Source organism: Hoplias malabaricus, chromosome X2, assembly GCF_029633855.1.
Source record: "Hoplias malabaricus isolate fHopMal1 chromosome X2, fHopMal1.hap1, whole genome shotgun sequence".
NCBI lineage: Eukaryota > Metazoa > Chordata > Actinopteri > Characiformes > Erythrinidae > Hoplias > Hoplias malabaricus.
The window spans coordinates 41,905,979-41,920,567 of record NC_089819.1 but is presented as its reverse complement, the minus strand read 5'-3'; the positions used below and the strand labels follow the sequence as shown (position 1 = coordinate 41,920,567).

Sequence of the window (14,589 nt, the reverse complement as noted above, 5' to 3'; positions counted from 1 at the left end):
CCGCTTCACACTCGGCTGCAAACTGCTCAAGTGAACGCTGGAGGCTTCCGTGTGAAGAAGCCAGAAGAACAACATCATCCGCAAAAAGCAGAGATGCCACCTCCTGATTTCCTCGATGGAAGCCCTCCTGCCCCTGGCTACTTCCGCTTGACAGCTTCCCTCACTCCCGGTGTCCACCACAGCTACATGCAGCCGCTTCCACGATGGAAGGTCCGGAACGGTGTCCATTCAGACACCATTCCCCCTACCTCCTCCGGAACATGTGAGAAGTTTTCTCTGAGCTGAGAGTTGAAATCCATCCGGACAGAGTCATCTGCTAGCTTTTCCCAGCACACCCTCACTATACGTTTGGGTTTACCAGGTCTGTCCGGCAGCTTTCCCCGCCATTGGATCCAACTCACCACCAGATGGTGATCGGTTGACAGCTCAGCCCCTCTCTTTACCCGAGTGTCCAAAACCTCATGTCAGAAGACACAACCACAAAGTTGATCATTGACCTTTGGCCCAAAGTGCTCTGCTACCAAGTACACTTATGAGCAATCTTATGTTCAAACATTGTGTTCGTTATGGACAGACCATGGCTAGCACAGAAGTCCAACAACATCACACCACTCGGGTTCAGGCAGTCCGTTCCTCCCAATCACTCCTCTCCAGGTTTCCCAGTCATTGCCAACGTGAGCATTGAAGTCCCCCAGTAAAACAATAGAGTCAGTGCATGGAATCCCCTCTAGAACTCCACTCACTGTCTCCAAGAAGGCCAAATACTCTGAGCTGCTGTTCGGTGCATACGCACACACAACAGTCAAAGTTTTCCTCTCTGCAAGCCGGAGCCGCATTGAGGCGACCCTCTCGTTTACTGGGACAAACTCCAGCTGTACAGGCGCCAGCCGGGGACTTGTGAGTATCCCCACACTCACCTCACCCTGTGCAACTCCTGAGTAGGAGAGAGACCAACCCCTATCGAGGAGTTTGGTTCCAGAGCCTACAGTGTGTGTAGAGGTGAGCCAAACTATATCTAGCTGGTATCTCTCAACCTCATGCACCAGCTCTGACTCTTCCCCCCCCCAGTGAGGTTATGTTCCACGTACCAAGAACCAGTTTCCGCGGACAAGTTCCACGACGCCAGGGGCCCCTTTGCCCCCGCTCTGTGCCTGATGGGCATTGCACCACACCCCTACTCTGGATCTTGCGGGTGGTGAGCCCACATGATCCTCCCATGTTGCCATTTCGGGCTGAGCCCGGCCAGGTTATTTGGGCTGCCCGGCCACCAGGCGCTCGCCGTCGGACACTACCCCCAGGCCTGGCTCCAGGTGTAGGTCCCGGTAACCCTCTCCCGGGCAGGGTACACTGAATTTTAATGGGTGTACTCATAGGGATGCTTTTGGATCATGTTTGTCTTGATCTTCACTCCAGACCTGTTCGCCATGGGAGACCCTACTGGGAGCTAACAGCTCCCGACAACATAGCCCTGGAGGTCATGAGACCACACAAGCCTTTCCGCCATGACAAGGCCCTGATCCAGGAAGAGCTGTATATATCAGCCAAACCTAATGATGTTGATTGTCTACATAAAAATAACAGAATGTCTAACTGAAATTAAAGACTGGATGATGCAAATTTTTCTCATGTTAAATTCTGATAAAACCAAGGTCTTGTTACCAGGTACAGATACTCAGATACATTCACTCAGAAATGCTGCTATTAATCTTGATAATTCAACAGTAATACACAGTACCATCATTAAAAACTTAGGGGTAGCCTTTGATTCGAGTCTCACATTTGATACTCACATATCCAATACAGTCAAAACTACCTTCTTCCACCTATGCTATATTGCCAAAATTCTGCATATGTTATCCTTAAAAGATGCAGAGAAACTAGTGCATGCTTTTATAACTTCATGTCTAGACTACTGCAATGCGCTCCTGGCAGGGAGTTCATGCAAAGCATTACACAAGCTTCAGTTAGTTCAAAATGCAGCAGCCAGGGTGCTCACTAGAGCTAGAAAATTCGACCATCGTCCCTACACTGGCTACATGTAAAATTTAGCATTGACTATAAAATTAACCTCTTAGCTTATAAACCTCTAAACGTTTTAGGCCCAAAGTATCTTACTGAACTTCTCATACTTTATTGCCCATCACGTACACTTTGTTCACAGGATGCCCATCTACTCTTAGTTCCTCGCATTAAGAAAAACACTGCAGGAGGAAGAGCGTTTTCTCACAAAGCTCCTCAACTCTGGAATAGCCTTTCGATTACTGTTCGGGGCTCAGACACACTCTCAATCTTTAAATCTACACTAAAAACCTACCTTTTCAAACAAGCTTTTGGTTAATCACTCACTTTCAGGTTACTCCTTCTCTATTAGTGTTCGAGCTGGTTTTCATATTATCACTGCTCTGTATTAACCCTGTCATACTACCATAGGTACAGCTTTTTTAGTTAGCTTTCTGGCAACCGCCCACACGCTGTTTGTTGCTGGGTTCTCTTGCCTAACCCATGGAAGATTTTTCCCAGGACAATTTTGCCCGTTCTTTACCATCAACCTACTAACCTCTGTATTTTTATTTGTTCCCTTTGTCTGTTTTTTTCCCGTCTCCCTCATGCTTTAAGATGTCCTGCTGCTCTCCAGGTGTTGCCCTGATCCAGCCCCTGTGTGTCCTCTACAATATCCTGGCATTGTCTCATCTACACTATCATGATTGGCCATGCTGTTTTATCTCAAATTAACTCTGCACCTACTTTTAACTCACACAGAATCACTAACCACCTCCTCCTTCCTCAGACTCATATATCACTAATATTCTACATTCACATTACTATAACCCATTCATCTGTCATCAGTTCACTTTTACTTCTGTTTTGTTCTCTGTTGTGTCGACCTGAGGAGGATGGGTTCCCTGTATGAGTCTTGGTTTCTTCCTCGTGTGCTGAGGGAGTTTTTCCTTGCCACTGTTTGGCTTGCTCATAGCAGGCTTGGACCCGGATCTCTGTAAAGCTGCTTTGTGATGACTTTTTGTTGTGAAAAGCACTATATAAATACAATTTGATTGATAGGCTACCAAATTGTGAGGAAACATCCTCAGAATTATATAAGTGTTTTTTGATTAATATCAAAATGAAGCATGCATCCAAAAGGAAGTATAATTTGCTAACTACTATGCTTACAACTATTCGACTACTTTTCTGAATATCTAGTCAAAATTATTAGTCATGCAAACCCTGGGGTTTGTTTTCACCAAAAGAAAAAGTAGGGACCATGACAATACATGAATTCACCTTTTTTTGCAAAGCATAAATGTGGCAAAAAAAAAAACAAATGAGCTTTTTTTGTAATATTCTTTGTTTTGTTACAAATTATGGCATTTCTAGAAATGTGGAAAAGCATTGTAAAGGCACGAATACTTTTAACAGAAACTTGGTTAACCACAGTAGAGCCTGTTGACACGTAGGATGTCATTAGAATCCATCTCAGTGGCATAACCTATGGGCACATTGTTGTCTGGGATGGGGAGGATGTTGGGCAGACCATTTTTAGAAAAATATTATCTGAAACACATAGATAAAATCAGTGGCTACAGTGTTTATTGATGTTTAGGACCAGAAATTACTCAATGAATATTAGGCAACTTTACCTCCCATACTGCATGACAGATCCATAGTCATATGGTGTATCCAAGTTGTTGGTGTTTTTGATATCGAAATTGTGCTTGTGTTCTGTAAAACAAATAATTATGATGAAACCTAATTTTAATATTTTTAAATATTAAAAAATATATATTTTTTAAATGACTGATACATGTAAGGTGTGCCCTCAGCTGTAGAGTTAAGTACATACATTTAAAAGAGAGAGCAAATACTCTTAGGTCCCAATATAAGTAAAAATGGATTGAATCAATACCATGCTAAATGATGTACTCAAAGATCAAAACTATATCAAAGTAAGCAATTTGTTGAATATTAGAATGTCACGTGCCAGCTTCAGATATCTGAGTTGCCATATATGGTTTAAAGCCGAACAAAATAGTGAATATACATGCTAATATATAACACGTCGAAAATTTCATGGAACATAGAAGCATACAGCACTGTTCTAGAAAAGGTTATGACAGCAGCATTTAATTGTGAATATCATGGTTTCATGAATATCATGCTTTTTTTATCTTCTCATCAACACATGCCCATGTACATTCTGACAATTGGACTTTCTATTTTGCATTGACATATTAAAATACAGGAGAATTTTTCTTTTTTTCATTTTCTGTCTATATTGAAGTTAAAACGAAAAAAAAACCTTGATAACCCATTCACTTAACTAATGTTCTTAACTAATTCAATGTTATAGAAAGTAAATGCCTTTTGATTTTTTTTTATACCTTCTCTTGTTTACACAATAAAAATGACATGCTTCAAAAATCATATGGATTTTCTATTGTTTCCAAAACCCTTGGTATAAAAGCCTGAATTGCAAACTGTAAATGCAAATTTCAGTAATTAGTATCAGTCAGTCATTAAGTTATACAGTAGGAGCTGTGACTCTCATAAGCTTGTTAATGCCTGGTTAGCCTGTTATTCTAATACCTGTTACCTCCAGGTAAAGAAGGTAAATAAGTAAAATAATCTTAATCTCTGCACATTTCCATGTAAAATTATAGAGTACAATTTTGATAAACAATTATTTTTCATACAACCCTTCAAAAATCTAATCCATGGGAACATGTTTATGATTGAGTGGGGATTTTAAACTTAGATACACAGTTTATTTCTGACCTTTCCAAATTTCTCACCTGGTTGGATATTTTCGTAAAGGATCTTCACATGCTCATCACGGTCACTGCTGGACTGCTCATGGCGGAGGCCCAGAGCATGAAGGAACTCATGCTGTATCACACCTTTGTGGATGCACCCATGGCGCTTCAAAGACAAGATCTGCTTTCTTCCCTGACGACCTAAATAAGAGTAGCACCTGTGGACCACATCAAATACACCAAGGATAAAAATAGAAAGGCTTTTCAATTTTCAGTTAAAGTGTTTGAATGCTCCTGATAAAATTAAATGTTTGACAAGTATTCTTAGTGAAAATGAAAGTAACTTGTAGAAAACATGCATATATTTAGTGATCTGAAAGATTATATATATATATATATATATATATATATATATTTTTTATATATATATATATATATATATATATATATATATATATGCACAGTACTGTGCAAAGGTTTTAGGCACCAGAGATTATGAGATTTAAAAAGCTATTTATATGAGCAGTAAGTGTTTTCTAAATGTTTGCTAAAAAACAAATAAACAAACAAAGATTAATGACCAACATTTACAACAATTATCTTATATTTTTATTTGTTTTATATATATTTTTTTGTATTTACCGTGATTATATATTACTTTATCTAAGCACTGCGCTTACTGAGAAGGTTTGAATTTATATAGTTATCTTAGATGCCCAAGACTTCCGCACACAAACACACACACACAAACACACACACATATATATATATAAAATCTGCAAGTAAATCACAACTGATCCTTATGTTACAGCTGTTCATGTATTCACATGTACGACCTTGAATTATTTACCCTGTGTCAGACTCAATAGAAATGTAGTCTACCTGGTCTGTATAATATACAAATCGGATGCAGGTACAATTCTCAAAGGACTTTAGAGTACTCTTGATAACACTGATTTCATCAGGAGATGGCAGTGAGATAAAAACAGCGCATTATAATTAATCATGTATAACAGTGAGCAACTAATATTAAAATAAGTATATAAATGTTTTCGGCGGCACGGTGGCGCAGCAGGTTAGTGTCGCAGTCACACAGCTCCAGGGGCCTGGAGGTTGTGGGTTCGATTCCCGCACCGGGTGACTGTCTGTGAGGAGTTGGTGTGTTCTCCCCGTGTCTGCGTGGGTTTCCTCCGGGTGCTCCGTTTTCCTCCCACAGTCCAAAAACACACGTTGCAGGTGGATTGGCGACTCGAAAGTGTCCGTAGGTGTGAATGTGTGCGTGTCTGTGTTTCCCTGTTAAGGACTGGCGTCCCCTCCAGGGTGTATTCCCGCCTTGCGCCCGATGATTCCAGGTAGGCTCTGGACCCCCCGCGACCCTAAATTGGATAAGCGGTTACAGATAATGGATGGATGGATGTTTTCACCCACAGTACTGGTTAGAAATGATGTAGGGCACATAGACATTTCCATCACTCTGTTTGGGCCACTTGCATCCTGGGTTTTTTGAAGTACATGAATCTGCATTCCGTAAGCCGCTTGACACCGCAATATCCCCAAACTTAATTGTCGATCCATGCAGTGCTGTTTCTGTGTAGAAAAGATGGAATATATATGACCTTGAGTAACTAATATAATGTAATTATGTCCCTAAAATAGCCTTTTGCAGTAGAGTATCCATGCTACTATTAGAAATAAGATTTTTTTCTTAATGGCCTGCCTGGTTAAAAAAAAATATATATAAAAATATAAGAGTACACTGTTACTTGTGTACTTTAGAAGTAAATATGTATTTACAAAATGTACAAACACTGAATATACATCCTTAAATTTACAAAATTACAAAAATAACTGTTTTAAAGGTACACCATAGTAACATTTCCAAAGGGACACATGCATATATGAACCTTTCCAGAACCAAAGGTTATATTTTCTGTAAATGTTGAATCCTTAATATTTTTGTGGGTCTGGAGCCTACCTGGAATCATTTGGTGCAGGCACCTATGGACATTTTGCACAGCCAAGCCACCTACCAACATGTGTTTTTAGACTGTGGCAGGAAACCTGAGCACCCAGAGGAAATGCACCAACCTCCTTACAGAGACTCACCTAAAGTGGAGACAGGATCCACAGCGCCAGAACTCTAGAACTGAGTGACAGTAACTCTACTCTTACGTACATACAGTGGTGTGAAAAAGTGTTTGCCCCCTTCATGATTTCTCTCTTTTTTTTTTTGCATGTTTGTCACTTTTAAATGTTTCGGATCATCAAACAAATTTAAATATTAGTCAAGGACAACACAAGTAAACACAAAATGCAGTTTTTAAATGAAGGTTTTTATTATTAAGGAAGACAAGAAAATCCAAACCTACATGGCCCTGTGTAAAAAAGTGTTTGCCCCCATGTTAAAAAATAACTGTGATTTATCACACCTGAGTTCAATTTCTCTAGCCACACCCATGCCTGATTACTGCCACACAATCAAGAAATCACTTAAATAGGACCTGCCTGACTAAGCAAAGTAGACCAAAATATAATCAAAAACTAGACAGCATGCCAAGATCCAAGGAAATTCAGGAACAAATGAGAAAGAAAGTATTTGAGATCTATCAATCTGGGAAAGGATATAAAGCCCTTTCTACAGTTTGGGGGCTCCAGCGAACCACAGTGAGAGCCATTTTCTACAAATGATGAAAATGTGGAACAGTGGTGAACCTTCCCAGGAGTGGCCAGCTGACCACAATTATCCAAATGAGTGACGAATGAGGATCCCACAACAACATCGAAAGAACTGCAGGCCTCACTTGCCTCAGTTAAGATCAGCAGCGTTCATGACTCCAACATAAAAAGAGACTGGGCAGAAATGGTCTGCATGGCAGAGGGACAAAAAAAAAACACTGCTGAGCAAACAGAACATCAAGGCTCGTCTCAATATTGCCAGAAAACATCTTGATGATCCCCAAGACTTTGGGAAAATACTCTGTGGACTGACGAGACAAAAGTTTAACTTTTTGGAAGGTGTGTGTCCCATTTACATCTGGCATAAAAGTAACACTGCATTTCAGGAAAAGAACAACATACCTACAGTAAAATATGGTGATAGTACTGTGATGGTCTGGGGCTGCTTTGCTGCTTCAGGACCTGGAAGACTTGCTGTGACAAATGGAACCATGAATTCCGCTGCCTACCAAAAAATCCTGAAGGAGAATATCTGGCCATCTGTTTGTGACCTCAAACTGAAACGAACTTGGGTTCTGCCGTAGGTCAATGATCTAAAACACACCAGCAAGTCCACCTCTGAATTGCTGAAGAAAAACAAAGACTTTGGAGTGGCCTAGTCAAAGTCCTGACCTGCATACTCTTGAGATGCTGTGGCATGACCTTAAAAAGGCGGTTCATGCTCAAAAACCCTCCAATGTGGGTGAATTACAACAATTCTGCAAAGATGAGTGGGCCAAAACTTCTCAACAGCGCTGTGAAAGACTCATTGGCAGTTACTACAAACGCTTGATTGCAGTTGTTGCTGCTCATGGTGGCCCAACCAGTTTAGGGGTTGGTTTAGGTTCAGGTTCAGGTTTAGGGGCAAACACTTATTCACACAGGGCCATGTAGGTTTGGATTTTTATTTTCTCCCTTAATAATAAAAGCCTTCATTTAAAAACTGCATTCTGTGTTTACTTGTGTTGTTGTTGTTGACTAATATTTAAATTTGTTTAATGATCTGAAACATTTTATCATACATGCAAAAAAAAAAAAAAGGAATCATGAAGGGTGCAAACACTTTCACACCACTGTATTTATACATGTGATGATAAGTAAATAAATCTGCAGTCTTACCAATGTTGGTGTTAGCCCTTTCAATTAAATCTGAGACAAAGACTTCATCCTCCCTGATGTCTGTAAAAGTAAGTCAAAATTACAATGTCAGCAACACTGAGCTCTTCTTTTAATACAAAATAATTCATGTATTAATTTTCTGTTTATTTAAATAAGACCCACGGTGGCTCCAGACCCTACATTGGGTCTGCGGCATAAACATACTCTGGACAAGGCCATATTCCATCACAGGCCACAACACACTCTCACAGTCACTCACACCTATGGACATCATTTTGCATGGTTAGTCAATCTATCAACATGTGTTTTCGGACTGTGTGAGGAATCTGGAGCACCTGGAGGAACTTCTTACAGATGGACACAGGGCTGAAACCCACAACATCAGGGCCCTGGATCTGTGTGACATTGACTCTACCTGTATATACTTATTTATGTATATAATGATAAGTAAATAAATAACTCTGCAACCTTACCACTGTTCCTGTTAGCTCTTTCGATTAAACCTGAGACAGAGTAATCATCCTCCCTGTAGCTGATGTCTGTGCACAGAAGTCAAAATTATGTCAGCTATATTGATTTTTTTAATTACAAAATCTTAATTCATAAAATTACTTGAGTAAAATAGCTTACCTTGTTTGTCCAGGCTCTGTTTATGGGTCGCCTGGAGTTTTTCATACTAAAGAAAATGTAATATTCATTCATTTACATTCATTTGTTCATTCAATCATCTTTTGTAACCACTTCATTCTGATTCATGTTGCAGTGTATTTGCAGCATATTGTAATGATTGGGAAAAAAACAGGAAGACACCATGGAAAATGTGTCCATTGCAAGGAATCTCAAACTCACTCTGTCTATCACCCATTCACTCAAACCCTGGAGGAAATTTGGAGTACCCAGAGTAAACCCACTAACACTAAGTGTAGCTCCCTGCACATTATATAAATAATGTTATTTCCAGTATTTTAAATTCATGAACAGAAAATCTGGGCACAAACCTTAATAAAAATGTCATGTTTTAGGTTGCTTCCAATACAACCTAACAACAATGTTGTCTTATTTTCACACCACTTAAAAAAAATTGGATGGAAGCTTTAAATAAATATTTCTGTTCAGTTTATTGACTGCTTATTTCACAACTCACTCTATGGCACACAGACTGAGAGTTTTATTATTATTTTATTGAATTTTATTATTATTTTTATTTTTTCAATGCCATGACTCTGTCGTATAACACTATGTCTGCACCCATCATTAATTTTCAATGGCTATTTGTTTAAATAACTTTGTTTTTAGATGTTTTAGTGTAAAAATGTGCAGGTAAAGGCAATGTATCAATTATATGGAGGTGTAATACACTTCTATAATGTACAGATTCTAAATCATTTACAGACATGTAAATGTAGACAATGTAGGAGTGTATTTGAAATATTCCTCACCTTAATGTAGCGACTCTGAGCTGGACTAAAGCCCAGCTGCAGCAACAGGATGAGGGTCAGAGTCAAGTGCATAATGGAAGTCCTCATAGAAACTAAGAATGGAAAATGATCAGACAGAACATCAGTGAGCAATTCTAAACTTGACCCGATTTTAATTGGACTGGTGGGTACTGAGCTGTTCATGCACACACAAGAAGCAAAAAAGTAATATGAATAAGTCTTTGAGAAACACAGAAAAACTGTGAAAACTGGAGAAATATTTCACTACAAACCAGCAGTCGACTCTCAAAACTGGAATGTTCTGGTCCTTACGTTGCTTTCTGGCTGCTTCTATTTCTCTCCGCAGTAGGTGGTTAAAAACTGCATCTAATTTTAATAATCACTCCCCTTCTAAAAAAAATGGCCAATAAAATTGAAACAGAAAGAGTTTCAGTCCAGATGCACGGTGTGGGGAAGTGAGAGTTATGTTTTGTTCTATGTTTGTTGTTATTAATAATGCAGCTTTCTATTATCCATCCTCATAGAATGCTCTAGAGCAGCTGCACATGAGCCACAGGTTACAATGCCAATGTTAAGCATGAGCTAGAAGCCTCTGCGCTCTCAGCTATGGAGCAGAGGGATGGTGTTCTTTGCAGAAAAAGAAAAAAAATAATTCAGTGCCTTTTAGATAGACACAAATCCATATCCATTAATGTTGGGATACTGGGAAATTTTGTCAAGAAAAATGGAATGCAATGATGTGCAAATACTTTAACATTCCCTAACGGAAAATATGCAGCACGGTGGCACAGCAGGTAGTGTCACAGTCACACAGCTCCAGGGACCTCCCAAAGATTCCGGTTTGGCTCCAGACCCACCGTGACCCTGAACTGGATAAGAGGTTACAGATTATAATATTTCAAATGTTGAAACTGAACAATGTTGAAACTGAAAATTTTGAAAAATACATGCATTTTGAATTTGATGCCAGCAACCTGAGCAAACCTCATATTTTATACCCTTCATTTCTGAAAAAAATATTGGATGAGCAGGTGTCTACAAGCTTTTGTTCAAATAATGTATAGAGTGAGGGGTTAGTACTGTGTTAAATATCACAAATAAATATGGTGGAGAAGAAATTTTTTTTTAATCTGTACCTTATTTATCATAGCACATAATAGAAGAAATTTATAGCCATATGGGGTATACAAATCAATACTGTCTACTGTGGAAAAAGTTTGGATCATTCTTATGAGAACATGATGAACATTTAGCCATTGTGAATTAATCAAATTGTGAGGTGCCCTCTGATGGAATGGTGCCTTCTCCAGGATGTGATTGTGCCTTGTGCCCACTGATTCCATGAATGTTTCAGACCTACTGGGACCCTGACCTGGATGAAGCATTTACAGAAGATTAATTAATCAATTAATTAAATATTGCATGAATTCTACATAATAATTCACATAAGTCAATCCATAAGTCCAAGCAGAGGATAGTGAGGACAGCTAAGATCATTAGTGTCTCTCCCCGCTCCATCACTGACATTAACACCACACAATGTGGAGTAATGTGGTGCAATACAACCAGCATTGTGGATGAGCACACATACACATCCCTCACACACACAAACTTACTGTGTGGAAAAAGCAAAAGTGTTTGGGTCCTTACATATACAAAGTGCAACAGTTTCTTCCCCAATCCGTCAGACTCCTCAACAACCAGTGACTTAACAAAACACACACACACACACACACACACAGAGAGTACTCCTATGGGACAATGGACTTCCATTTATTATTTTAATTACACTGCTGCAAAATGAAGGACTGTTGATATGGACAACTGCTCTCGTTCTGCTGCTATGTTTATTCCATTGTACAATTTTTACATCTCTATATCACGTTACTTCATTTACATAATCCATAATATGTACTGTGACTCACTGTGACTGGTCAACTGAACTGTCTCTGCCTAAAATGTATTGTTTATTGTTATTCTCTTTTGTTATTGCCTTGTTTTGTGTTATTGCACACTTCTGCATTTTAGTCCTGTGTGAGCTGTGTTATGTAGAACATTGGTCCTGGAAGAATATTGTTTCTTTTCACTGTGTACTGTGCACACTGTATATAGTTAAAGCGACAATAAAATCAACTTGATTATGCTCATCCTGTGTTCCTGTTTTTTTTGGTGGAAACCCTGCAGAGAACATAGATCTCTAGTACCACCTACTGTACTGTATTAACTATTGCATCTTTTGATGGAATAGTACTAGTGCAGCAACACCATAAGATTTCTATCACCTACTTAAGATTTATTTATATTTACTCATTAGCCTCTGTAAACAACACACCTACCTCATTGGTCTAACATGTAGATGTAAAGTCTGTTGCTGCATAGTTTATCATCACCTTCATCTGTAGGCACATGATGCTGGTCACAGGACACGGTTCTCTGTACTTTATGGACAAGAAACACTAGGTGAGCTTCAGGCTCATAAAACTGAGTTCATGCAGAGTACACATCTACCCCTACTTGAAAGGTTCAGCCACTTAAAAATAATTACACACTACCGGCTGACAACCAGTGAGCCACTACTTTTAAACCATAAGTTAAAGGAGCAGAATTCCCATGATGTCCTGATCATTCAAGCAGTTCCCATTGGAGCAATTCTAGTTGAACCAACTGAACCAAACACAAAACGTTATTTTTTCCTTTGCTTATTTCTGATTGGCTCTTTGGGACATATGCAATCAACGGACTGTCACGTACAGCTCAGCAGAGCAGATAGATTCTGTCACTGTGAACCACAAGTACATATCTCTGCAGGCCGGAAACCAGCAAGTGGGCGATTTATGTTTTGTGGGAAGGCGAATGTAGGAAAAGCAGCCTTTGTGATTTGAAAAAAGGGCATAGATTCTCTCCAACAGAACTAGGTTCCCTCTACTATTTATATAGTTTAAAATATGAGGTTTCAGTGAAAACGAAATACATAGCACTTCTGATATGTTAATTATATATGTTTGGTAATCTGATTATGGGGTGAACTACAAACTTATGAAATCCATTAGGTCTCTCATGTCTACAATCATTATTTTAATTTGTTTACAGAACTATAGGACTGTATTGTTTTGTACTCAGCACAGTGTTGGATTATAATCAGTTTAAATGTGTAAACCCTTAGGTAACACTATAGAAAATGGCCCACTATTCAAATAAATATTTAAAGCAGCTCCTTTCCATTAATGGACATGGGAGAGATGGTGCTAATAATTTGCAAATAATCATAATATTCAGCAAACCTACCATGACCACTCAGTCATAGTGGGTGTATATGACAGTATAGTCAGTGCATGTAGCTACAAGTTAGGTGAACTTAATAAGATGGAAATTCACTGCAATGTAGTTATGGTTTAAGAATTGAGGTGAGGGGCCCTACAGTCCAGTTTACATACCTTAAAAAGTCTGGGGTGAGGGATGCTTTTAGAAACAGCTCCATATCAGCCCTGTTTTCAAAAACAAATAAAAACGGTTCTTTAGCCTCTGGGTCATCTCCAGAGCCTTTATGCCAACTACATATCTCGAAGCCAGCGACTCCTTCCGCGCCCACTTGGAGCTGCCTTCGACCACGGTAAAGTTAGTTTTCTTTTCGATATTCGGTTTTCCGGCGTCAATAACTTTTCAAAATAAGGTTATATCTGACACAGGGTTACATATTCTGAATGGTACGGACACAGAGAACAATGCACACTGTTTTTATGGACGCTCCGGTGCATTTGATATATGCTCCTTTTCCTTTCAATAGCTACAAAAACAGACCGTTTTGACATCGCAATAAAGTGCATTCGTTTCTAGACTCTGTCTACAGAAATGCACACCATCGTCATTCAGCCTAATTTGCTTAAATACGATTAAATACGTACTTTCCTGTCGCCGCTAACAACAGGTGACAATCTTCAATAGCTTCGTTTTCACTGTGTTTATAAACATCAGATTGGCCGTGTTAGATACTAGGAGTGATGGGGAAGAATGCACACCAAATGTGTTTTCATACTGACCTCTCATTAACAGTTAAATTCAGAATTTAGGTCTCCCTCTCTCTGTCTCTCACTCTCACTCACTCAGTCTGTCTCTCACTCTGTTTGTCTGTCTGATCTGATTCACCCAGGAGGGGTCAGGTAGTGAGGACTGTGGACACAGTGAAGAATACCAGAGACTGTGAGAAGTAGTGAAGCAGAAAGCTTCTGCAGGCTTGAAGCATCTTCCTGAGCAAACAGAACTACTCTGCAGCATACTTATGATATAATAAATCTACAAATTACCAACAAACTGATGTTGACAGTGAGAAATTACCTTTATAAACACACATCAGCAGGAATCGGAAACAATGTACTTTTGTTTAGTGGCTCTTAGTTTTTCTGACTTTATTCTAGGAAATATTTCAACTTTATTCTGTGAATTTTTCTGACTTTATTCTCAGAAAATTTCTTATATTATTCTCAGAATTCTAAATTTATTCTGAATTTTATATATATATTTTCAATGTATTTGCCCTAAAACTCCGTTATAACTACATATATGGGGGT

The 14,589-nt window shown here is 39.0% G+C and overlaps 2 protein-coding genes across 3 annotated transcripts in view; one reads left to right on the top strand and one right to left on the bottom strand.

The window, feature by feature from the left end:
* Nucleotides 1–3,349: 3,349 nt before the first annotated feature.
* Nucleotides 3,350–14,146, bottom strand: LOC136676935 (high choriolytic enzyme 1-like). 2 transcript variants are annotated; one of them, XM_066654245.1, is made up of 12 exons: nucleotides 14,062–14,146; nucleotides 13,459–13,509; nucleotides 12,361–12,462; nucleotides 10,790–10,893; nucleotides 10,297–10,411; nucleotides 10,025–10,116; nucleotides 9,216–9,261; nucleotides 9,059–9,124; nucleotides 8,586–8,645; nucleotides 4,791–4,952; nucleotides 3,639–3,720; nucleotides 3,350–3,552 (listed from the first exon to the last, which is right to left on the bottom strand). In XM_066654245.1, the coding sequence occupies exons 6-12, from the start codon at nucleotides 10,109–10,111 to the stop codon at nucleotides 3,549–3,551; spliced, it is 507 nt and encodes a 168-aa protein (XP_066510342.1). In that variant the 5' UTR covers nucleotides 10,112–10,116; nucleotides 10,297–10,411; nucleotides 10,790–10,893; nucleotides 12,361–12,462; nucleotides 13,459–13,509; nucleotides 14,062–14,146; the 3' UTR covers nucleotides 3,350–3,548. The 2 variants fall into 2 exon arrangements, with proteins under 2 accessions (XP_066510342.1, XP_066510343.1); XM_066654246.1 differs by lacking the exons at nucleotides 3,350–3,552; nucleotides 3,639–3,720; nucleotides 4,791–4,952 and adding an exon at nucleotides 5,746–6,338 and having other exon boundaries at nucleotides 10,297–10,893.
* LOC136676934 (UDP-glucuronosyltransferase-like) overlaps nucleotides 13,549–14,589 on the top strand; it is a 22,110-nt gene continuing 21,069 nt past the window's right edge. Inside the window, exon 1 of the mRNA XM_066654242.1 lies at nucleotides 13,549–13,634. The gene's annotated coding sequence lies outside the window, so the exon portion shown is untranslated. The remainder of the gene's footprint in view (nucleotides 13,635–14,589) is intronic.